The sequence below is a fragment of the Macaca mulatta genome, chromosome 18, assembly GCF_049350105.2.
Source record: "Macaca mulatta isolate MMU2019108-1 chromosome 18, T2T-MMU8v2.0, whole genome shotgun sequence".
In the NCBI taxonomy this organism is placed as follows: domain Eukaryota; kingdom Metazoa; phylum Chordata; class Mammalia; order Primates; family Cercopithecidae; genus Macaca; species Macaca mulatta.
In genome coordinates this window covers 42,266,095-42,289,965 of record NC_133423.1, presented here as the reverse complement: position 1 = coordinate 42,289,965, position 23,871 = coordinate 42,266,095, and the positions used below count along the sequence as shown (strand labels likewise).

Here is a 23,871-nt window from a genome sequence, read left to right as displayed (position 1 = left end):
CCTTTGTACTCTGTTAATAGAATAACACTTCTTCCCCGAAGTTCACCCCAGCCTGCAAAGGCCTCCACAGTCTGGCTTCACCTTGTTTCTAATTTCACAGCCCAGAACTCCCCTGCAGATCCATTCACCATGCAGGTTAAACTTGCCTAGGTACAGTCTTCTGACCATGTCTTTTTGTTTACAATAGCTTTATTAAATTATCATTCACAGAACACACAATTCACTCATTTACAGCGTATAATTCTATGATTTTTAGTACATTTGCCGAGTTGTACATCCAGCGGCACAACCAATTTTTAGAACACTTCATCACCCCCCCAAAACCACCCCAACAAAAAACATACCTCTCAGAAATCACTCTCCATTTTGCCTCAAACTCCAGCCCTAGGCAACTATAAATCTACTTTCTGTCTCTATAGATTTGCCCATTCTGGACATTTTATAGAAATGGAATCAGACAACACGTGGTCTTTTGTATCTGGCTTCTTTGATTTAGCATATTTTCAAAGTTTATCATTGTGGTAGCATGTATCAGTTCTCTGTTCCCTTTTATGGCCAGTAATATTCCATTGTATGGATATTCCTCATTTGGTTTATCCATTTGTCTGGTGATGAACATTTAAGTTGTTTCCACCTTTTGGCTATTGTGAATAACACTGCTAAGAACATGTTTAAGTTTTTGTGTAAATATGTGTTTCCAGGCCGGGCACAGAGGCTCACGCCTATAATCCCAGCACTTTGGGAGGCCGAGGCAGGTGGATCACCTGAGGTCAGGAGTTCGAGACCAGCCTGGTCAACAAGGTAAAACCCTGTCTCTACTAAAAATATAAAAATTAGCTGGGTGTGGTGGCAGGTGCCTGTAATCCTAGCTACTCGGGAGGCTGAGGCAGAAGAATTGCTTGAATCTGGGAGGTGGAGGTTGCAGTGAGCTGAGATTGCACCATTGCACTCCAGCCTAGGCAACAAGAGTGAAACTCATCTCAAAAAACAAACCAAAAAAAAAAAAATGTGTTTTCATTTCTCTTGGGTGCATACCTAAGAACGGAATTGCTGGGTCATAGGGGGATTTTTTTTTTACTTTTTGAAAAACCATCAGACTATTTGCCACAGCAGTTGCAACAATTTACATTCCCACTAGCAGTGTGTGAGAATTCAAATTTCTTCACATCCTTGCCAACACTAGTTATCGTATCTTTGATTGTAGACATCCTAGTGTAAGGCAGTATCTTGAGGTTTTGTGATACCTTTTGATGCACCACTTCTGAGGTCATGGTCCACTACTCCATCCACCTAGAGGCCCTCTTCTCACTCTATGCATCCTACCAATTCATCAAGACCCAGCTAAAAATCCTAGTTTTCTTGGACGATCTGTGACATTAGATCTTCAAACTCAATTTAAATGACACCGTGGCACAGTTTCTACTTATACTTCCTGCAGTTATAGGCTTCTTGGCCTATGTATGTCTTCTCTCTCCCATCAGACAGTGAGGCCCTTAAGAAGCAGGGTGAGGTCTTACATTTCCTAGTGGCCAGTATTCAGCCTATCGAATAACTGATACTTTATAAACATCTGCTGATAATGATTTGATGGAAGACCTGAGGCTGAAGTTGAGGAAAGTAAAATGAGGGAGTGGGCCTTCTGGGTCTCAGACGGGGAAGGAGGAGTAGAAAGCACAGAGCTAAGCAGTGGAGGTCAGCCCCTTCCTCACAGGATTCTCATGCAGTGGACAGATTGATGTTTCATAGGATTTTAACACCCCCTTTGTCTTCACTGTGAATCTGAATTCACCCTCAAGCCCAGACTTGGTAAATATGACAGAGATAGGGCCAGTGAAACGATTAGATTCTCTTCTCTTACTGATATCTCCTCTAACTTTCCTCCAAGCACTAGCAGTTCTCTCCTGGAACTCTTGGTGGGTGGGTGTGTGTGAGGGGGAATAAAGATCTATACTTAGCCCCTCATGCTCTCACAGAGTCTCCCCACCCACTCAAAGCATCAAGAGTCTCTGTGTGAGCCACATCAAGAAAGAAAATCGAGTCCCCGGTGAATGAAGAGAATCATTGAGTCCAAGGCCACCTGAGCTGTAGTCTCCAAAGACTGAAAACTATTAATGTTAGTTTCTTACACCTTTCATTTCACCCAGCTGTTAGGAAGGCTCAAATTCAAAGTACACTGTGCTAGCCTATGGCTACTTGAACCACATAATTATTTCAATGACTACTGATGAGTCAGAAAAAGCACAACACAGTTGACAGGTACTGTTGAATGAACGTGTTCTAGTATTCAAAACTGATAGAGAAGGCCCATACAGGAAATACAGCAAAAACTTGTCCTGCATCTAACCAATGGGTCACCCTTATTTCTTGGCTCAACAGATTCTGCTGAGGCTTCCAATGTACCTCTCAGATCAATAACAGAAACCCTGAGCTGCTGACAACAGAACTAATTCAAAAATAGCTCTCGGATGGCCGTGGTGGCTCACGCCTGTAATCCTAACACTTTGAGAGGCTGAGGTGGGTGGATTACCTGAGGTCAGAAGTTCGAGACCAGCCTGGCCAACATGATGAAACCCCATCTCTACTAAAAATACAAATATTAGCCAGGTGTGGTTACCCGCGCCTATAATCCCAGTTACTCAGGAGGCTGAGGCAGGAGAATTGCTTGAACCCGGGGGGCAGAGGCTGCAGTGAGCTGATATCATACCACTTCACTCCAGCCTGAGTGAAAGAGCAAAACTCCATATCAAAAAAGAAAAAAAAACAAAAAACAAAAAAACTCTCCCCTGTGGCCACATGTGCTGGTCTTCCTACTTCTAATGTATGTTCTTAAGAAAAATTGCACAAGAACTTCAGCAAAATTAGGGACCCAGTGGTAAAACAAGTATAAACTTTAAAACCTTAAAGAAAATCCTTAAGGAAGCGATCCCAGTTCAGCTTTAACATCCAAACTCTCTACTGTTAAATTCATTGCCCTAGGGCAAGACCGTATCACCACTATCACCCCAGACTCCCACACATCCCCTTCCCCATAATGGGTGCAAAGGTCCCAAGCAAGTGAAATAACCCAAGTGTAGGATAACCATGGACTCAGCTTCAGGCATTGCAGGGAAGAACACAGGAATCTTGTCAAGAGGGTCTGTAGGCTGGATAAAGCTAGAAGATTCCTCAGGATGGAAAGCTAAAAGATTCTCAAGCCTACAGTGGTCCATAAGCAGCTTTGATGAAGAATGGAAACTTCTGACATGCCTAAGTGCAATGGCTAAGAGAATGGGATGAAAGCAACCAAATGTGAAGGCCAGTCATGACAGGACAAATCTTAGAGAGTTTTCAGAGCTGTTGGCATGGTAGAGCATGGTAAGAACCAAGCCACACCCACCTTCTGTTTCAGAACCATAAATAAACCATCTTCTAAAGGAGGAAAGAGTGTTGCCGTTCTCACATGAAGTGCATGTAGACTCGGGTGAATAGATTCTTCCAAAGCACAGAATCCGTTCAGTTCCCAGGCCTCCCTCCTCTGTGCCATACCCATGGCCTCCAAAAGAAACTCATGCATAGGCTGCATACTGTGCAACATGCTAATGCTCATTCTTCTCTCCACACAATCTTCTGAACCACACACAATTGAGTAGGAGGTGCACGTCAATGAGTTGCCAAGCTAAGGGACTTCTACTTGAGCCCTGATAGCAGATTAAGATAGTGTGTGGTCTTTCATTTGGTTTTAGAGAAAAGTCAAAGGTTGCAATAATTTTAGCTCCACTCTTTGGAGAAATAGTTACAGATCATTCTATTAGATTTTTCAGCTCTCCAATCAGTGCTTATTTTGATTACATCACTGAGTATCTATAATGAAGCAGACCTTTTATATACTGATCTCTACAGCCAGCAATAAAGCACTATAAATCTGCATGGACGCCCATAAAAGTCTTCCCTCATGGAAACTTTCGCTGGGATGAAAATGATACCCTGCAATCCACTGAAGCACAGACCACCTAGAATGGGATTCTCCCCCTATAAAAATCACTAACTCCTTTTACTAAGTTAATCTAAATAGCTTTCCTTCTCCAAAAAGACTTTGCTATATGTTGCCAGCTCCAAAAAATGTTCTCTAGAGGTGACAAGAAAAACTTGGCTGAAAGAATCTAGCATTTTAGCATTAACTGAGAACTGCATTTCCCCCAAAACACTGATAAAGCTCTCTCTCCCTACTTTATGCTGAAGTTATAGCCCATCACCCAACCCATTTTCTGACAAACAGACCTGCTATTTTTCAGGGTGAAAAGAATAACGGCAATAAGGAGAAGATCTACTTAAATACCTAAACAGAGCTCCACTTCCAGGCTAAAAACCCCAAACCACTATGCACAGCTGCCAGTTTGAAACTTCAGTTTCTGCCCTCCAGTGCTTGGCATCTCAAGAAGTTGTCAAGGAGTCTTGGTTTCTTCAAAAGGGAGTCTTCAGTGAGACTAGCTGTAGATCAGGCTGGGGTAGGTGAATGGAGATGCTATCAAATGAATTATATTATACCATGAAGGGAGGAAAAGGGGCCAAAAGGAAGTCAAAGAGAGATGAAATGCAAGAGATTTATTCCATTGCTCAAAAAAGTGAAATAAGTCTAAAGAGTCACTGCTCTCCAAGTCTATGTTCAAGTTCAGAAGAATAAGATAAAGGCATGAGGAAATGAGGTAAGTAATAGAATTTGGGCTGCTTTGTTTCCAAGATGTTTCCCTCAATCCCAGTCTCACTAACTCATTGTAAGCATCAGCTGCAGAGGAAGGTAAAAACTCCCCTTCCTGCTCACTGACTACTGAGGAGGACTTCTGGGCTGAGGACATTCTCACCTGGCCATCTGCTTGTAGGCTTCTTCTGCCACAGCAAAGATGTGGGGGTCCATGTCTCCCATGTTTTGGCCACTGTAGGCATAGATGACATCTTGTCCATAGATTGGCAACTGTTCATAAGGATTAATGGCAACAAGTACAATACCTGCAAACAGACAAGGTGGTCAGATTCTGACAGCACAGCAGACACCTAGCATCAGCTCAAGGCAACCACCCATTCATACACACGCCAAAAACCAAAGAATGAGAGGGCAGCAGAACCAGTCTTAACCAATCAATCAGCTCAATCAAGGATCATTTGTGTGCTTCAGGTCTCCAAATACCCTACAACCTGGAATAAGCATACACGCATACACACATACACACACACACACACACAAACACACACACACACACATACCTGCTAAAATTGAGTTCATAAAATAGACATGTGCAAGGTGTTCCAGGATCAGAGAGAAGAGGATATTAAATTCTACCAGTGTATATTAGAGAGACTTAAAAATCCATCTCGGGGGAGGGGCGGAGCAAGATGGCCAAATAGGAACAGCTCCAGTCTCCAACTCCCAGCGCGAGCGACACAGAAGACCGGTGATTTCTGCATTTTCAACTGAGGTACTGGGGTCATCTCACTGGGGAGTGCCGGACGATCGGTGCTGGTCAGCTGCTGCAGCCCGACCAGCGAGAGCTGAAGCAGGGCGAGGCATTGCCTCACCTGGGAAGCGCAAGGGGGAAGGGAATCCCTTTTCCTAGCCAGGGGAACTGAGACACACAACACCTGGAAAATCGGGTAACTCTCACCCCAATACTGCGCTTTAAGCAAACAGGCACACCAGGAGATCATATCCCACACCTGGCCGGGAGGGTCCCACACCCACGGAGCCTCCCTCATTGCTAGCACAGCAGTCTGTGATCTAGCGGCAAGGCAGCAGCGAGGCTGGGGGAGGGGCGCCCACCATTGCTGAGGCTTAAGTAGGTAAACAAAGCTGCTGGGAAGCTCGAACTGGGTGGAGCTCACAGCAGCTCAAGGAAACCTGCCTGTCTCTGTAGACTCCACCTCTGGGGACAGGGCACAGTAAATAATAACAAACACAGCAGAAGCCTCTGCAGACGCAAACGACTCTGTCTGACAGCTTTGAAGAGAGTGGTGGATCTCCCAACACGGAGGTTGAGATCTGAGAAGGGACAGACTCCCTGCTCAAGTGGGTCCCTGACCCCTGAGTAGCCTAACTGGGAGACATCCCCCACTAGGGGCAGTCTGACACCCCACACCTCACAGGGTGGAGTACACCCCTGAGAGGAAGCTTCCAAAGCAACAATCAGACAGGTACACTCGCTGTTCAGAAATATTCTATCTTCTGCAGCCTCTGCTGCTGATACCCAGGCAAACAGGGTCTGGAGTGGACCTCAAGCAATCTCCAACAGACCTACAGCTGAGGGTCCTGACTGTTAGAAGGAAAACTATCAAACAGGAAGGACACCAACACCAAAACCCCATCAGTACATCACCATCATCAAAGACCAGAGGCAGATAAAACCACAAAGATGGGGAAAAGGCAGGGCAGAAAAGCTGGAAATTCAAAAAATAAGAGTGCATCTCCCCCGGCAAAGGAGCGCAGCTCATCGCCAGCAACGGATCAAAGCTGGACGGAGAATGACTTTGACGAGATGAGAGAAGAAGGCTTCAGTCCATCAAATTTCTCAGAGCTAAAGGAGAAATTACGTACCCAGCGTTAAGAAACTAAAAATCTTGAAAAAAAAGTGGAAGAATTGATGGCTAGAGTAATTAATGCAGAGAAGGTCCTAAACGAAATGAAAGAGATGAAAACCATGACACGAGAAATACGTGACAAATGCACAAGTTTCAGTAACCGACTCAATCAACTGGAAGAAAGAGTATCAGCGATTGAGGATCAAATGAATGAAATGAAGCGAGAAGAGAAACCAAAAGAAAAAAGAAGAAAAAGAAATGAACAAAGCCTGCAAGAAGTATGGGATTATGTAAAAAGACCAAATCTACGTCTGATTGGGGTGCCTGAAAGTGAGGGGGAAAATGGAACCAAGTTGGAAAACACTCTTCAGGATATCATCCAGGAGAACTTCTCCAACCTAGTAGGGCAGGCCAACATTCAAATCCAGGAAATACAGAGAACGCCACAAAGATACTCCTCGAGAAGAGCAACTCCAAGACACATAATTGCCAGATACACCAAAGTTGAAATGAAGGGAAAAATCTTAAGGGCAGCCAGAGAGAAAGGTCGGGTTACCCACAAAGGGAAGCCCATCAGACTAACAGCAGATCTCTCGGCAGAAACTCTCCAAGCCAGAAGAGAGTGGGGGCCAATATTCAACATTCTTAAAGAAAAGAATTTTAAACCCAGAATTTCATATCCAGCCAAACTAAGTTTCATAAGTGAAGGAGAAATAAAATCCTTTACAGATAAGCAAATGCTTAGAGATTTTGTCACCACTAGGCCTGCCTTACAAGAGACCCTGAAGGAAGCACTCAACATGGAAAGGAACAACCGGTACCAGCCATTGCAAAAACATGCCAAAATGTAAAGACCATCGAGGCTAGGAAGAAACTGCATCAACTAACGAGCAAAATAACCAGTTAATATCATAATGGCAGGATCAAGTTCACACATAACAATCTTAACCTTAAATGTAAATGGACTAAATGCTCCAATTAAAAGACACAGACTGGCAAACTGGATCAAGAGTCAAGACCCATCAGTCTGCTGTATTCAGCAGACCCATCTCACACGCAGAGACATACATAGGCTCAAAATAAAGGGATGGAGGAAGATTTACCAAGCAAATGGAGAACAAAAAAAAGCGGGGGTTGCAATACTAGTCTCTGATAAAACAGACTTTAAACCATCAAAGATCAAAAGAGACAAAGAAGGCCATTACATAATGGTAAAGGGATCAATTCAACAGGAAGAGCTAACTATCCTAAATATATATGCACCCAATACAGGAGCACCCAGATTCATAAAGCAAGTCCTTAGAGACTTACAAAGAGACTTAGACTCCCATACAATAATAATGGGAGACTTCAACACTCCACTGTCAACATTAGACAGATCAACGAGACAGAAAGTTAACAAGGATATCCAGGAATTGAACTCATCTCTGCAGCAAGCAGACCTAATAGACATCTATAGAACTCTCCACCCCAAATCAACAGAATATACATTCTTCTCAGCACCACATCGTACTTACTCCAAAATTGACCACGTAATTGGAAGTAAATCACTCCTCAGCAAATGTACAAGAACAGAAATTATAACAAACTGTCTCTCAGACCACAGTGCAATCAAACTAGAACTCAGGACTAAGAAACTCAATCAAAACCGCTCAACTACATGGAAACTGAACAACCTGCTCCTGAATGACTACTGGGTACATAACGAAATGAAGGCAGAAATAAAGATGTTCTTTGAAACCAATGAGAACAAAGATACAACATACCAGAATCTCTGGGACACATTTAAAGCAGTGTGTAGAGGGAAATTTATACCACTAAATGCCCACAAGAGAAAGCAGGAAAGATCTAAAATTGACACTCTAACATCGCAATTAAAAGAACTAGAGAAGCAAGAGCAAACACATTCGAAAGCTAGCAGAAGGCAAGAAATAACTAAGATCAGAGCAGAACTGAAGGAGATAGAGACACAAAAAACCCTCCAAAAAATCAATGAATCCAGGAGTTGGTTTTTTGAAAAGATCAACAAAATTGACAGACCACTAGCAAGACTAATAAAGAAGAAAAGAGAGAAGAATCAAATGGATACAATAAAAAATGATAAAGGGGATATCACCACCGACCCCACAGAAATACAAACTACCATCAGAGAATACTATAAACACCTCTACGCAAATAAACTGGAAAATCTAGAAGAAATGGATAGTTTCCTGGACACTTACACTCTTCCAAGACTAAACCAGGAAGAAGTTGAATCCCTGAATAGACCAATAGCAGGCTCTGAAATTGAGGCAATAATTAATAGCCTACCAACCAAAAAAAGTCCAGGACCAGATGGATTCACAGCTGAATTCTACCAGAGGTACAAGGAGGAGTTGGTACCATTCCTTCTGAAACTATTCCAATCAATAGAAAAAGAGGGAATCCTCCCTAACTCATTTTATGAGGCCAACATCATCCTGATACCAAAGCCTGACAGAGACACAACAAAAAAAGAGAATTTTAGACCAATATCCCTGATGAACATCGATGCAAAAATCCTCAGTAAAATACTGGCAAACCGGATTCAGCAACACATCAAAAAGCTTATCCACCATGATCAAGTGGGCTTCATCCCTGGGATGCAAGGCTGGTTCAACATTCGCAAATCAATAAACATAATCCAGCATATAAATAGAAGCAAAGACAAGAACCACATGATTATCTCAATAGATGCAGAAAAGGCTTTTGACAAAATTCAACAGCCCTTCATGCTAAAAACGCTCAATAAATTCGGTATTGATGGAATGTACCTCAAAATAATAAGAGCTATTTATGACAAACCCACAGCCAATATCATACTGAATGGGCAAAAACTGGAAAAATTTCCTTTGAAAACTGGCACAAGACAGGGATGCCCTCTCTTACCACTCCTATTCAACATAGTGTTGGAAGTTCTGGCTAGGCAATTAGGCAAGAGAAAGAAATCAAGGGTATTCAGTTAGGAAAAGAAGAAGTCAAATTGTCCCTATTTGCAGATGACATGATTGTATATTTAGAAAACCCCATTGTCTCAGCCCAAAATCTCCTTAAGCTGATAAGAAACTTCAGCAAAGTCTCAGGATACAAAATTAATGTGCAAAAATCACAAACATTCTTATACACCAGTAACAGACAAACAGAGAGCCAAATCAGGAATGAACTTCCATTCACAATTGCTTCAAAGAGAATAAAATACCTAGGAATCCAACTTACAAGGGATGTAAAGGACCTCTTCAAGGAGAACTACAAACCACTGCTCAGTGAAATCAAAGAGGACACAAACAAATGGAAGAACATACCATGCTCATGGATAGGAAGAATCAATATCGTGAAAATGGCCATACTGCCAAAGGTAATTTATAGATTCAATGCCATCCCCATCAAGCTACCAATGAGTTTCTTCACAGAATTGGAAAAAAACTGCTTTAAAGTTCATATGGAACCAAAAAAGAGCCCGCATCTCCAAGACAATCCTAAGTCAAAAGAACAAAGCTGGAGGCATCACGCTACCTGACTTCAAACTATACTACAAGGCTACAGTAACCAAAACAGCATGGTACTGGTACCAAAACAGAGATATAGACCAATGGAACAGAACAGAGTCCTCAGAAATAATACCACACATCTACAGCCATCTGATCTTTGACAAACCTGAGAGAAACAAGAAATGGGGAAAGGATTCCCTATTTGATAAATGGTGCTGGGAAAATTGGCTAGGCATAAGTAGAAAGCTGAAACTGGATCCTTTCCTTACTCCTTATACGAAAATTAATTCAAGATGGATTAGAGACTTAAATGTTAGACCTAATACCATAAAAATCCTAGAGGAAAACCTAGGTAGTACCATTCAGGACATAGGCATGGGCAAAGACTTCATGTCTAAAACACCAAAAGCAACAGCAGCAAAAGCCAAAATTGACAAATGGGATCTCATTAAACTAAAGAGCTTCTGCACAGCAAAAGAAACTACCATCAGAGTGAACAGGCAACCTACAGAATGGGAGAAAATTTTTGCAATCTACTCATCTGACAAAGGGCTAATATCCAGAACCTACAAAGAACTCAAACAAATTTACAAGAAAAAAACAAACAACCCCATCAAAAAGTGGGCAAAGGATATGAACAGACATTTCTCAAAAGAAGACATTCATACAGCCAACAGACACATGAAAAAATGCTCATCATCACTGGCCATCAGAGAAATGCAAATCAAAACCACAATGAGATACCATCTCACACCAGTTAGAATGGCGATCATTAAAAAGTCAGGAAACAACAGGTGCTGGAGAGGATGTGGAGAAATAGGAACACTTTTACACTGTTGGTGGGATTGTAAACTAGTTCAACCATTATGGAAAACAGTATGGCGATTCCTCAAGGATCTAGAACTAGATGTACCATATGACCCAGCCATCCCATTACTGGGTATATACCCAAAGGATTATAAATTATGCTGCTATAAAGACACATGCACACGTATGTTTATTGCGGCACTATTCACAATAGCAAAGACTTGGAATCAATCCAAATGTCCATCAGTGACAGACTGGATTAAGAAAATGTGGCACATATACACCATGGAATACTATGCAGCCATAAAAAAGGATGAGTTTGTGTCCTTTGTAGGGACATGGATGCAGCTGGAAACCATCATTCTTAGCAAACTATCACAAGAACAGAAAACCAAACACCGCATGTTCTCACTCATAGGTGGGAACTGAACAATGAGATCACTTGGACTCGGGAAGGGGAACATCACACACTGGGGCCTATCATGGGGAGGGGGGAGGGGGGAGGGATTGCATTGGGAGTTATACCTGATGTAAATGACGAGTTGATGAGTGCAGCACACCAACATGGCACAAGTATACATATGTAACAAACCTGCACGTTATGCACATGTACCCTACAACTTAAAGTATAATAATAATAAATAAATTTTTAAAAAAATCCATCTCGGAACTAAAATCTGGGAAAGGATTATACATTTTCTCATTTGTATATTGGTTATCTTAACTAATATACAAATAACTTGTGAACAGAGAATACAATTTACCTATCTTGAGATCTAATCTTGGCTCAGCCAACTATGTTATTTTTGGCAATTACTTCTCAGTACCTCAGTTTCCTCAACTGTTATATAAAATGGAGATAAGAACTGCATTTATCTGGGACATCCTAAGGAAAAACGACGCATGGTGCAAGGGAAAATGCCTGGCATGGTGGCTCATGCGTCTCATCCCAGCACTTTGGGATGCTGAGGCAGGAGGATCATTTGAGGCCAGGAGTTCGAGACCAGCCTGGTTAACACAGTGAGACTTCTTCTCTACAAAAAAGTACTAGCTGGGCATGGTAGCATGGGCCTATAGTCCCAGCTACTCGAGGAGGCTGAGAGGAATGCTTAAGCCCAGGAGTCTAAGACTGCAGTGAGCTATGATGGCACCACTGTACTCCAGCCTGGATGACAGAGTGAGGCCCTGTCTTAAAAAAAAAAAAAAAAAAAAAAAAAGAACACTTAAGACCAGTGCCTTGTATAGTAAGCACTGCATGTTTGCTATTTTTTATTATACCACATCTCAACTTTTTTCCCTTACACCTTGTGTCCCCTAAAGAATACACTGCAATGATGGACTCAGTAAATACGTGTTGATTGAGAAATCAGGAAATGCTATAAGGTTCAGATAATCTTTTATGAATGGGTGAGGCAGGTTGTTATTTGAGCCTATAGAAAGAAAAAAGTGTGAATTTGATCTTTCAGACAAGACAGAGATATGCTTTTTTCTTTTCCATCAGATCACATTCTGGATGTCAGAAGACCCATTGACTGAGGTACAAAAACCAGAAGCTTTTCTAGTCACTTGGGAAGGAGAAGGCGATGAAAGGGCGGCTGCTAAGATGGGAAGTCTCCAACATTGTGCTCCCTTCTGGTGTCTGAAAAGAGACGCTATGAACACGAAGTATAATAAACCAGATTATTCCACATAAAGGAGAAAGGGCCAGGGGTAAAAAAGACACTCAAGTCCTCTTGACAGAAGTTTGCCTGAAAAGACCAAAATACAAGGCCCAGAACCCTGATAAATTCCACTAATGTGACTAATCACTTGGAGAATCCTCTTAGGAACAGCCTCACAGGTTCTGCTTGTTATTAGAGTTCTGTAAGATTCTAACTCATGTAGCATGCAATTCACATTCCGTATCACACTCCGAAGTCACGTGTTTTCCTTAAACATCCTGGCCCCTCCAGAGCAGCATCTAGTGCTTCCTGGATGACTCAGACTTCTGTGCCATTCAGTCACTCTGAACAGCTTGAACGGGAGGAGTCAAGATCCATTTGGATAAATACATATAGACACTAGGACATCTTAGAGGGGATTCCTTTAAAAACAGAACCTGATGGTCACTTATCTTTTCTCCTAAAATAGGAGTCGAATTTTAAAAGTCTTCTTTTTGAAGTAAATATCTTATTAAAGGCTCTGATAATTGTCAATTTGTTTCAAATAAAACTCCCACCAGCAGTTGGAGTGAAGGAGCTTTTGGGAAACCACAGCTCTCAAGCACTGGAATCAGCCTGCTATTGACAGCTCCTGAAATCTGGAAGAAAAACTAACTTAGTAGCTAAAACTACGAATTCCAAACCAAAGTGGAATATAAAAGTGAAAAACCCTGAGTGCCCAAGGTGTCACTTATGACGATGAGCAAGACCAGAGGGAACGTGCCAGGCGTTCCCACCCAGGACAAGACCACAAAGGAGCGACTCCCACAAAGAAGCCCTGCAGCCGGAATCCCCACCCAGATCCCCAATTTGCCTCTCAAACAACGGTTTGTAGGGTTCTATTTTCGCTATGCCACTTAGCAATACTCTTTAAAAAGAGAGAGAGAACAGAATTTGCAATATAGGAAAGGAGAAGTTTTAAGAAAATCAAATACAATTTCAGGACTGTTTAAGTATGTTATGCATTTTGCTCACTAATTTGACAAATACTCATTGGGTGTTATGTCAGTACAAACAGAGGCAAGTGAGATCACAGAAAAGCAGGCTTTTCAAGCAGAAAATAAAACAAGGCAAAACAAAACAAGGGTTTGGTGCTGAGAGCAGGCACCTAGCTCAGGCACGATGCTATGCTTACTCCTCTCCCAGGACTCCAAGGACTGAGCTAAGCCAGTCGCACCACATGGTGTGACCCATTTCTTCCCTGGTTGATCCATGATTAACACCAATCATCCCACAGAGACTGGGGCAGCCTAATTAAGCCACATTCACTGATTGCAAACCTTTCAAGGGTTTCAGAGGAGAGGTACTTACAAATGAGAGTGAAATGAGGACTCCTAAGCATTTGAGTTGAGCAAGTCTAAAGCTAGTAAGCACTTTCCAACACATGCAGCCAACAGATGCCCCCCACTTACCACAGTAAGTGTAGATATGGTTGGACTCCAGGAAACGGACCTTCAAATTATGCAAAACTGCAGGCTCATGAAGATAGCTAAGGGCAGTCAGGTCATTTTCTCCCACCAAGATATCTGGATTCCGTAAGAAGGGCAGCTGGTTGCGTTGTACGTCAATTGGGTATTCCAGAATCTAAGGACATGCAAGTAGCAGACACAAAAAGATGGTTATGAAGCATTAAGTCTGTATTCAATGTCCTGTCTTCTTAGCTGGAATCACCATCTTAACATGATAGTAAGTAATGAAGATAAATAATGTTTTAAAGAAAGACAAGCTGAACAAAATACTTGTGTTCCCATGGGAGACCAGTCCAGATGGAAAATTTGCTGGTAACATAACCCCACGATATTAAGGTAGAAGACTGACACACAGAGCTCAGGAAACATAACCAGTTCTAAGAGAGTGTTCTATTGCTTCTTAAGGGAAAAATACTGACTCTTTAATTTCAGTTGCAATTGGAGTGCTGTTCTTTCCCTCCATCTAGAAAAACTGCCTTGATTGGCCCCCATTTATTGCTGGTGCTTCATATACTCTCCCCCATTGACCAACACCATTTTTATTTGGATCATCTTGTATCTGATGAACTGCCCTCTATAAGCGACCTCAAGTTGAACCATTTGTGCATATATTTCTCCCCAACTAACTGCAAGTTCGTTTAGGGCAGTGATTTTGCTTTCACCTAAAATATATTAGGAGTTTGATATATATATATATGCATAACCAGGGAGTAGGATTACACATTTTAAGGTCAAATCTCAGATGCGAGGTGTTATCCTTGTATTCCTAGCACTTGGACAACATTAAGTACTCAAAAATGTTCATTGACAGGATACATTTGTAACTCTCAGTACCTGTATGCACACATGTACATCTACATGGGTAGTTTATAAGAAGGTCGTGGGATGTTTTTAAACATTTAAACAGGAGGAACTTGGCTGCTGCTCACCATGTTTTATCTGAGTGCTAAGATTCTTATACTGTTCTTAAAAATCTTCTGGGATGCTTATAAAAAGTTTCCTGAGCCCAACTTACTTATCAGGAATTCTGAGGCAGGGTTCAGGAACCTGAAATTTAAAATACATTCCCAAGTTATTCTGATACAGGTGACTTTTAGATCATATTTTAAGAATTTCTATTTTACATAAACCTTTTAGGAAATCCCATGGACACAGACTCATTTACTGGGGTAACAGTCAATTTTTAAGATAATATAAATATCAATGTTCCTCCCACCCCATTTTTAGAGGGACTTGGTTATCAAATCTTAAGGTATATTAATAAACCCAGCAATGAAAATGCTAAGATAGGGAGATAAATCAAGTGTAGTAGATACAGAAAGAAACACAAGCACATAGAGAAAATTTGTATGTTATAATGTTAAATTGCAAATAAAAGGTTAAAAGGATCTTTTCAAGTAGTATTGGTAAGTAAATTAGCTAGCCATTTAGGGAAAAAAAAAAGGCCAGTATTCTTATTCTTATTCTCTCTTGCCAAAATAAGTTTAGATAGAACAAACATAAAAAAAAAATTTTTTTTAACTGGGCAAATATTTGTGTAAGTTTTGGAAGGAAGAACTTTTGAAGAATTATGTAAAAGCCAAAAACATGTAGGAAAGTATTCATAAATTTGACCGTAATTTGAAACTTTAAACCTATCATAAAACCTACCATTTGCAAAGTCAAATGGGAAAAGGGAAAAGGGGACAGGGGTTCTGCATTATATGATGGAATTCCTAATCTTAATATACAAAGAGTTATAAGAAATCCAAAAGAAAACCAACACCCCAACAGAAAATTGTACCTAGAATACAAATCACAAAATAACACATGAACAGATGAAAAACTATTCAACTTAATCAGTAACCAAAGAGATGCAAGTAAAAGATTATCAGCTATATTATCAGACTGACAAGACCCTAACAAGGAAGAGGGTAGACAAACAGGTGCACCACTTGTGGGAACAGATTGGTTTATCTCTGGAGGTTTATATCTTAGCAGGCAACACCTAAATCAGAATTTTTTCATTGATGAACTCTTCTTCCTTGGTCTCATGAAATAATTTCACAAGTGAGCCAAGATATGTTCTCATTGAAGCTATAGACAGTGAAAGAAAAACTACAGGGACAGTCAGGCAGCTGCTCATAGCATTCTTCTGAATTAAAAAAAAAAAAAAAAAAAAAGTATGCTATAGGAATAAAGTGTGTAAGAGGATTCCCTTTATTTAAAAATGTATTAAAGCCTAGATGAATGACCATGCAAAAAATCATTGGTTATCTCTGTTAGTGGGATTTCCTTTATACAGTTCCCTGTTTTTTTCTTCATATTAATCAAGGCTCTTTTTTGTGAAAAGGTTTTTTATTTATATTAAACTTTGTCTATACAGGAAACCAGTGAACCATTAACTATCACGTAGATGACGCAGACAAATTTCCACAAGGTGGGAACAGGGGGAAATGGAGAATGTCAGAGTGCTGATTTTTATTTCATTCAATTCTAGAGTTGGCAGCCTTCTTCATCCACTGTTAGTGGTATCACCAGCATTCTAATCAGACCTCCCTCCTCACAAAGCATCCCAAAGACACCTTGGTGGAGATGTCCCCAGACCTGAGGGAGCACAGCTGTCCTCCTCTTCCGGGCTCTGCACCCAGCTCAGCAGGCAGCACAGGGACTTCCAGGTGCAGAGCCACAGAGCTCATCTCACTCAGCCACTCCTCTTTCAGATTAGAAAGCCGGGACCTGAGCCCAACGGCTTCAACTCCTGAGGCAGAAATGCTGGCCTCCTCTCGATTCTCAGATGAATCTCTTCAACTCTCCCCCCAAGAATGGAAACTAATACAACCATTATGGAAAATAGCGTATAGATTCCTTAAAGAACTAAAAGTAGAACTACCATTTGATCTAGCAATCCCACTACTGTATATCTACCCAGAGGAAAAGAGTCATTACATGAAAAAGATACTTGCTCATGCATGTTTATCGCAGCACAATTCACAATTCCAAAATTTGGAACCAACTCAAATGTCTATCAAATAAATGAGTGGATAAAGAAATTGTGGTGTGTATATATATATGTGTGTGCGTGTGTATATGTTTTTTATATATTTTATATACATATTTATATATGTTTATATATATATAATGGAATTATTACTCAGCCATAAAAAGGAATGACTTAATGGCATTAGCAGCAACCTAGATGGGATTGGAGATTCTAAGTAACTCAGGAATGGAAAACCAAATATTGCATGTTCTCACTCATAAGCAGGAGCTAAGCTATGAGGATGCGAAGGCATAAAAATGATACAATGGACTTTGGGGACTTAGAGGAAAAGGGGTGAGGGATAAAAGACTACAAAATTGGGTTCAGTGTATACTGCTTGGGAGATGGGTGCACCAAATCTCACAAATCACCACTAAAGAACTTACTCACCTAACCAAATACTACCTGTTCCCCAAAAACCTATGGCAATAAAAATATTTTTTTAAAAAAGACTCTTCCCCCAAGCACGTGGAGGCAAACACACATGCAGTTTTGTGAAAACCATCGACAAATAAAGCAGTGGTATTGGTTTCAGTAAAACTGATCAGGAGTAAAAATGCCCAGAGCAGCAGCAAAGAGGGGCTGCAAGCTCAGCAGCCAAAGCTGCGGATTCTGGGGTGTGTGCACATCCAGAGGGAAGGAAGGAGTGAGAGACTTGACAACAGATTTTTTCCTATAACAGGAATCTGATTCTAATACTGCTGCTAGTGTCTGGCATTTACAGCTAACATGGTTTTATTTGACATCTAAGTGTTTATGACAGTGATCGGGGCCATGAACTTTCTGGCACAAAAGATTCCATCCACTCCATATTAACTGGGCCTTTAGAGGTGAAAAGGAGGCTAAATGTTAACACTTATCACAAAATTAATGCTTTGTCACCACTCAGAGTGGACCTTGGCTCCTTTCTGCAACTAGGAGCCGGGAATCAGGAACAGATGGAGGTCCCCAATTGGTCCCAGTCTGACAAGCAGGACTAGACAAGTGTGAGTGGCAGGAGGCCTAGAGTAGGAACTGGTCTATACCTGAGCTCTCCAGGAGGGTAGCTCCTAGCCCTATGTGGCTATTTCAGTGAAATTAATAAAATTAAATTCAACTGAAACCTTAGTTTCTCAGTCACACTAGCCACTGTTAACACAAAGTGACTGAGGCAGGTCTCGATTAACAGAGGTTTGTCTAGCCAAGGCTGAGGATGCAGGCAGGGAAAAATATAAGATTCATGAGCATCTGCAGCCTATGCTTTGTCCGGGGGGTTTGGAAACTTCAAGGGGGGTTGGGAACTTCAGTATTTAAAAGGGAAAGAGCAAGCAGAAGGGGAAAAAAGGGAGGGAGAAGGAGGGTAAGCAGTGAGACAAATGGTTACACTCTTGTGAGGCTCTGATGAGCCTCAGTAAATCCATATTTTACATGTGAAAAGAGAGAAAATGAAAAAGTCCATTGTGCATTTGTCTCAGAGTAGGCAGAGGGATGATTTCTGGTCTTGTCCTTGTGCTGTACCTATGAAGATAAGCTGGTAATTGACATTGTCATGGTGAGAGTCCACAGAACTCAGTTTTGTAGGCCTAGTTTATAGGAGTGATATGTACCCTGGAAGATTTAGGGACTCAAGAAATTTCCTTGTAAGCAATTTGTGAGGAAAGCCACCTGGGGAGATAATGTGGTCTTCTATCATTGTGGGAGCACAGCTTACAGATGAGGCTATGACACAGGGCTGCAAAATTACAGCTGTTTGGGAAAAGAAGAAAAGCAGTATTGCGTGACTCAGTTCCCAAGCTTAAATCTCCCTTTGGCCCAGTGAGTTTGGGGTCCTGAGAGTTTTTCTTTTTGAGACAGAGTCTTGCTCTATTGCCCAGGCTGGAGTGCAGTGATACAATCTTGACTTGCTGCAACCTCCACCTCCTGAGCTCAAGCAATCCTCCTGCCTCAATCTCCCGAGTAGCTCAGACTACAGGTATGTACCACCACACTTGGCTTATTTTTGTATTTTTGGTAGAGACGGAGTTTCGCCATGTTGCCCAGGCTGGCCTAGAACTTTCAGGTGATCCACCTACCTTGGCCTCCCAAAGTGTGAGATTACAGGTGTGAGCCACCACGATCCTGGCTTCTAAGAGTTTATTTTCTTTCACATCACATTTTAAGGGTCCAATAACTACATGTAGCTAGTGACTGCCACATTAGACAACTGAGATACAGAACATTTCACCACAGCCAATATTCTATTGGCAGTGCTGGCCTAGACTGTTCTAAGCCCTGTGGGCCTATGATTCTATACTACTTAGTAGGTGCTCAAAAAATATTAGTTTAGTGAAATGTCTGATTCACTGATAACTTCTCCCATACCTCAATCTATGTCTGTGTTACATAGTACAACAGCAAGATGGTATAATCATAAAAACGTCTTTGAATGACACTCCCAAATATTTGGAACTAATAATAATCATACAGTGGACAGAAGAGGAGAAAGAATTGGCTTTTATTATCTACCCATGGAACCAGAAGATCTAGAAAAAAAGATATGCTAGTAAAAACAGGGTTACCAACTGGCAAGCAGTTGGTGTTGACCCAGAGGTGGAAATGGCACCGAAAAGGAGTTAACCCCTGTATTCAAGTCCTGGTCCATCAAATAAAGCAGTGGCTCTCAACCCTCCCAGGACACTAGAATCCCTGGGAGAGCTTTTAAGAAAGATAACCTACATCCTATCCCAAGATTTTGATTTAATTAGTCAGGCTGAAACCTAGGCTTTGCCTTTTAAGTTCCCCAGGGGTTTCTAATGCACAGCCAAAGTTGAGAAAAACTGAACCCAAGTTCTGCAAGGCCTTGAGCCCATCACTTGACTTCCAGGAACCTCAGTTTCCCTAATTGTAAGATGGGAAGCCTAGTTTCAGCAATCTTCAAGGGTCCTTCCAACTTCATTGGCTGAACGTTTCTAACTTAGGTGCATGGGTGCAGGGGTTTTCTCATTTGTGAAATTACAACAGCTATCCTAGAAGAAAAACAATGTTCAGGAAACTCTATTCCCAGGTAAGAGGAAGCCTCAAAGCTGAAGTCCACTTACCCTCACTATAGTAGCAAGCATGTGGCTCTAGGTTCATTTAATATTCATTAAAAGGTTGTTTTATGCTATGTCCTAGACAAGCACAAAAAATCACAAACATTTAATGACTGTTCTGCTGTGTCTCATTCTCTAATAGTCCTGTGTTTAAGTTTTACCGCCATCTTCTCCAGTCCCCAGAAAGCTTATTCTCCTTAAAGAGAACCTTCTTATTCTTCCTCTTGCACCACGAAGCACAACACAGGCACTCAATTACTTGAAAAATAAAATACTCTGATTTATGTAACCTTCCCAATTAGGAAATTCAGTTAAGTCATGAGGAAGTAGCAAATTAACCCTGAAACTTCAGTGGCTTAATACTGCAAATGTTTATTTCTCTTTTATGCTAGGTGTGTAAGACTGGCTGGTACTGAGGCTCTGCTCTCTAAGGTCACACTGACACCAACATGCTGCCTGACAGTCAACAGGCAGAGGAAGAGAAGAGCACAGCAAACTCCTGTGGGTTCTTCTCTGCTTCCACCTGAAGTGATCGACATCAGTTCTACCTAGCACACCCACTCGAAAAAAGTAATCACAGGGTCCCACTGAACTGCAAGGGGGCTAGGAAACATGGCAAAGCATGAAGGTATCATCTCTGACACCCTAAGTGTTCCTGCTTTGAGAAGTCAGCAGGAAATCTAAGTAGTATCCAAAAGGGCTTCAAAGAGAGTGTGGGCCAGTCATGGTGGCTCATGCCTGTAATCCCAGCACTTTGGGAGGCAGAGGCTGGCAGATCACCTGAGCTCAGGAGTTCGAGATCAGCCTGGCCAACATGGTGAAACTCCGTCTCTACTTAAAATACAAAAATTAGCTGGGTGTGGTGGCATACGCTTGTAATCCCAGCTACTCAGGAGGCTGAGGCACAAGAATCACTTGAACCCAGGAGGCAGAGGTTGAAGTGTGCCGAGATTGTACCACTGCACCCCAGCTTGGGCAACAGAGTGGGACTCCATCTAAAAAAACAAAAAACAAACAAACAAACAAACAAACAAAAAAAAAAAACGTGTGAAGTTGGAGGACTCAGAGGCTCAGATAAGAGGGTGGGTGGAGTAGCGTCAAATAGCTTGCCATGGACATCACTGTTTTAGAAAGACTTCTCCAGATTCTTGAAATTGAGTTTTTCATATTCTAAACCCTATATTGTATATTTTCATTGTAAGTTGGATGGAAAACTTCATAAAGATATAGATATGTCATTTTTACTGTTGTATAATCAGACTCTGGCACATAATTGCTCAATAATAATTTTTAATGAATGAATGATGAATGAACAGTGATGCAAGTAATTAAAAGAAGAAAAGTCTATAAATGAAAAGCTACTGATAAACTGCCTGGTCAACACACAATTAAGAAGTTTGAATTATAAACAAGATTACAGCAGCATAAAAATACGGAGTCAAAGTTAATCTTTTGACTTCAATTTATTGCACTGCTTACACATTCTGTCGGAACTATGGAGACCCAGTTTAACTCCTAACTTGGTGTACTTCAGCAATGAACAGACCAGACCACTTTCCCAATGGGCTTAAACCTGAGTTTCTCAACCTTGTCACTGTTAACATCTGCGGCTGGATAGTTCTCTGTTGTGGGGGTGCCACCTTGTGCATTACAGAGCACTTAGAAGCATTCCACTAGATGCCAGTAGCAAATCCTCCTCATGACAGTTGTGACAACGAAAAATGTGCCCAGACATTGCCAAATGTTCGAGACAGGGGCGCAAATTGCTGCCCCACTCATCTCCAATCTGAAGCAGCTGGGCAAAGCATCCTAACCTACGGGTAAAAAATTAGCAGGGAAAAAATTCGCAGGAAAAATAGGTCAATGACAATAAATTAGAAAGAGCTTCAAGAGTACTTATCTGCAGACGGTGGTGATGCTTGCACAACACTGTGAATATACTTAACGCCACTGAACAGTACACTTAAACATGGTGAAAATGTTGAGTCATTATGTGTATTTTACCATAATTTTTTTTACACTTTGACTCTTTAGACAAGATGACTAATTACAGTGGTAGCAATATTACCAGTAGATAATTATATACATTATATTTTACGCTAAAACATTTTGTGTATGTACAGTATAACCATGATAACTGAGCAATTGAAAGCAAGATAAAGATAAAAATAAAAATTATTAGGAGACCCAAAAACCAGCATTATGATAAGAACTAAAATGGCCAGCTAAAAGAAGTAATCCAACTCTATCTCTACTAAGAAGCCTTGCTGGTTTCAGAAGGGTATCCCTCAGACATTCTGAGCTCTCTGGTTTTGCCAGATGTGTGCACAGCAGGCATTTAAGCTGCACTGAGTAGACAAGTGCTCTGCATTCTCAAGGTATATGAGTCTGAGTGCACCAATATGCAAGGACAATAGTCCTAGTGGTTCTGTGAGACTATAGCTTCTTGACATGAGGAACCATGTTTGATAGGACCTTGCTATAATGTCTTGATATGTTCAGTACCATCCTTAGACCCAAGCAAGAGGGACCCCTTCCCTGACACTGTGTTGCAGAGGGCATTAAATATCACATAATATAAATTACTAAAGAACATATGGTGTGCCTCCGTCCTTGGGATCAACATTCAGTGCTGTCACAGCATGACCTGAAATGCTCAACACCGCTCTGGTGCCTAACACCTTCAGGCCCCAGAGAAACACTTCTCCACACCTTGTCCTGTGTTCTTGAAACAAGACAACAGTGCCCAGTTGCCTTGAGGTTCATGGGTTAAAACACTGCCAGTACTGGAGAAACAATGCCAGTACTGGTGCTTTGGAGTGTGGGGAAGAATCAGGCAGCAAAGATGCTTAAGTAAAAGGGAGGACAAACTCATTATCTTTCCTTTCAGATAGCCCATGCAAAAGATCCTTTCATAATGGATTATCATTTTCTAATTGGGCCGAAGGTCCAAGTCCTTGCTTCTCCATGTGCTCTTGTCATGGTTCCAGGGGTGCTAAGTATTTGCAACCCCTGCAACATGACAGAGGAGGAATGCTTTGAAATACTGAACAATTTATACTACTCATGTGTTTACACATATGTGCAGGTATAACATGCCCAAACCAAGATAGTGATTCTACATATTGGCAGCTGGATAGAGATTGAATAGAATTGCAACTATATTTTTAAAACAGTAAATGTTCAAAAATGTTTTTAATTAAAAACATAAGATTTAAATAATTTGATAAAATATACTTTAAACAGATGTAGGGTTACATTCTCTTGCTCTGGCCCTCCAAATGTCAGGGTGGGCTTGGAAATACTGAGACGGTGGAGTTTGTTCGTCTTTGAAAAGCTCACATGCTCCCCTGTCTTCCTCTCATTCATGAATGCTAGATCAGGGCCTTGCCCAGAGGGAGTACTCATCATCAAGGTGGGTGATAGATAGTAGATACAAACTCAGCTGAAAAATGAAATTTAAATTAAAAACCATGGAAACAAGGAGAGTTTTCCCTGACACTAGAGGGCAGGAGTCAAGCAGTCAGAAAGGGAGGTGGGGCCAAGAGAGAGAAGGCCTGGCCTGCACAGAGGTGCTCCAAGCAGAGCATGCAGAAGCTACCTCATCACCAAGTTCCGCATCCCCTGAAAGCCTGATCCACTCTAAAAACAGTCTTGTGCTAAGAGTTGGCATGCCTAGATATCTTGTACCCATCACGGCTCTGGGGAGAAAAAGATGCTATTCCCCCAAGAAGTTTATCATCTTGTTGACTTCAATATGAAACATATTAT

At 41.4% G+C, this 23,871-nt stretch overlaps 1 protein-coding gene across 3 annotated transcripts in view; it reads right to left on the bottom strand.

Annotated features, from left to right (window-relative positions):
- The window catches only part of MYO5B (myosin VB), a 397,560-nt gene that overhangs the window by 222,448 nt on the left and 151,241 nt on the right, over positions 1-23,871 (bottom strand). For all 3 annotated transcript variants that reach the window (XM_015121932.3, XM_015121933.3, XM_077975469.1), the window contains exons 3-4: positions 13,972-14,143; positions 4,839-4,983 (exon numbers count right to left, since the gene is read on the bottom strand). In XM_015121932.3, coding sequence (XP_014977418.1) covers positions 4,839-4,983; positions 13,972-14,143 — 317 coding nt within the window. The remainder of the gene's footprint in view (positions 1-4,838; positions 4,984-13,971; positions 14,144-23,871) is intronic.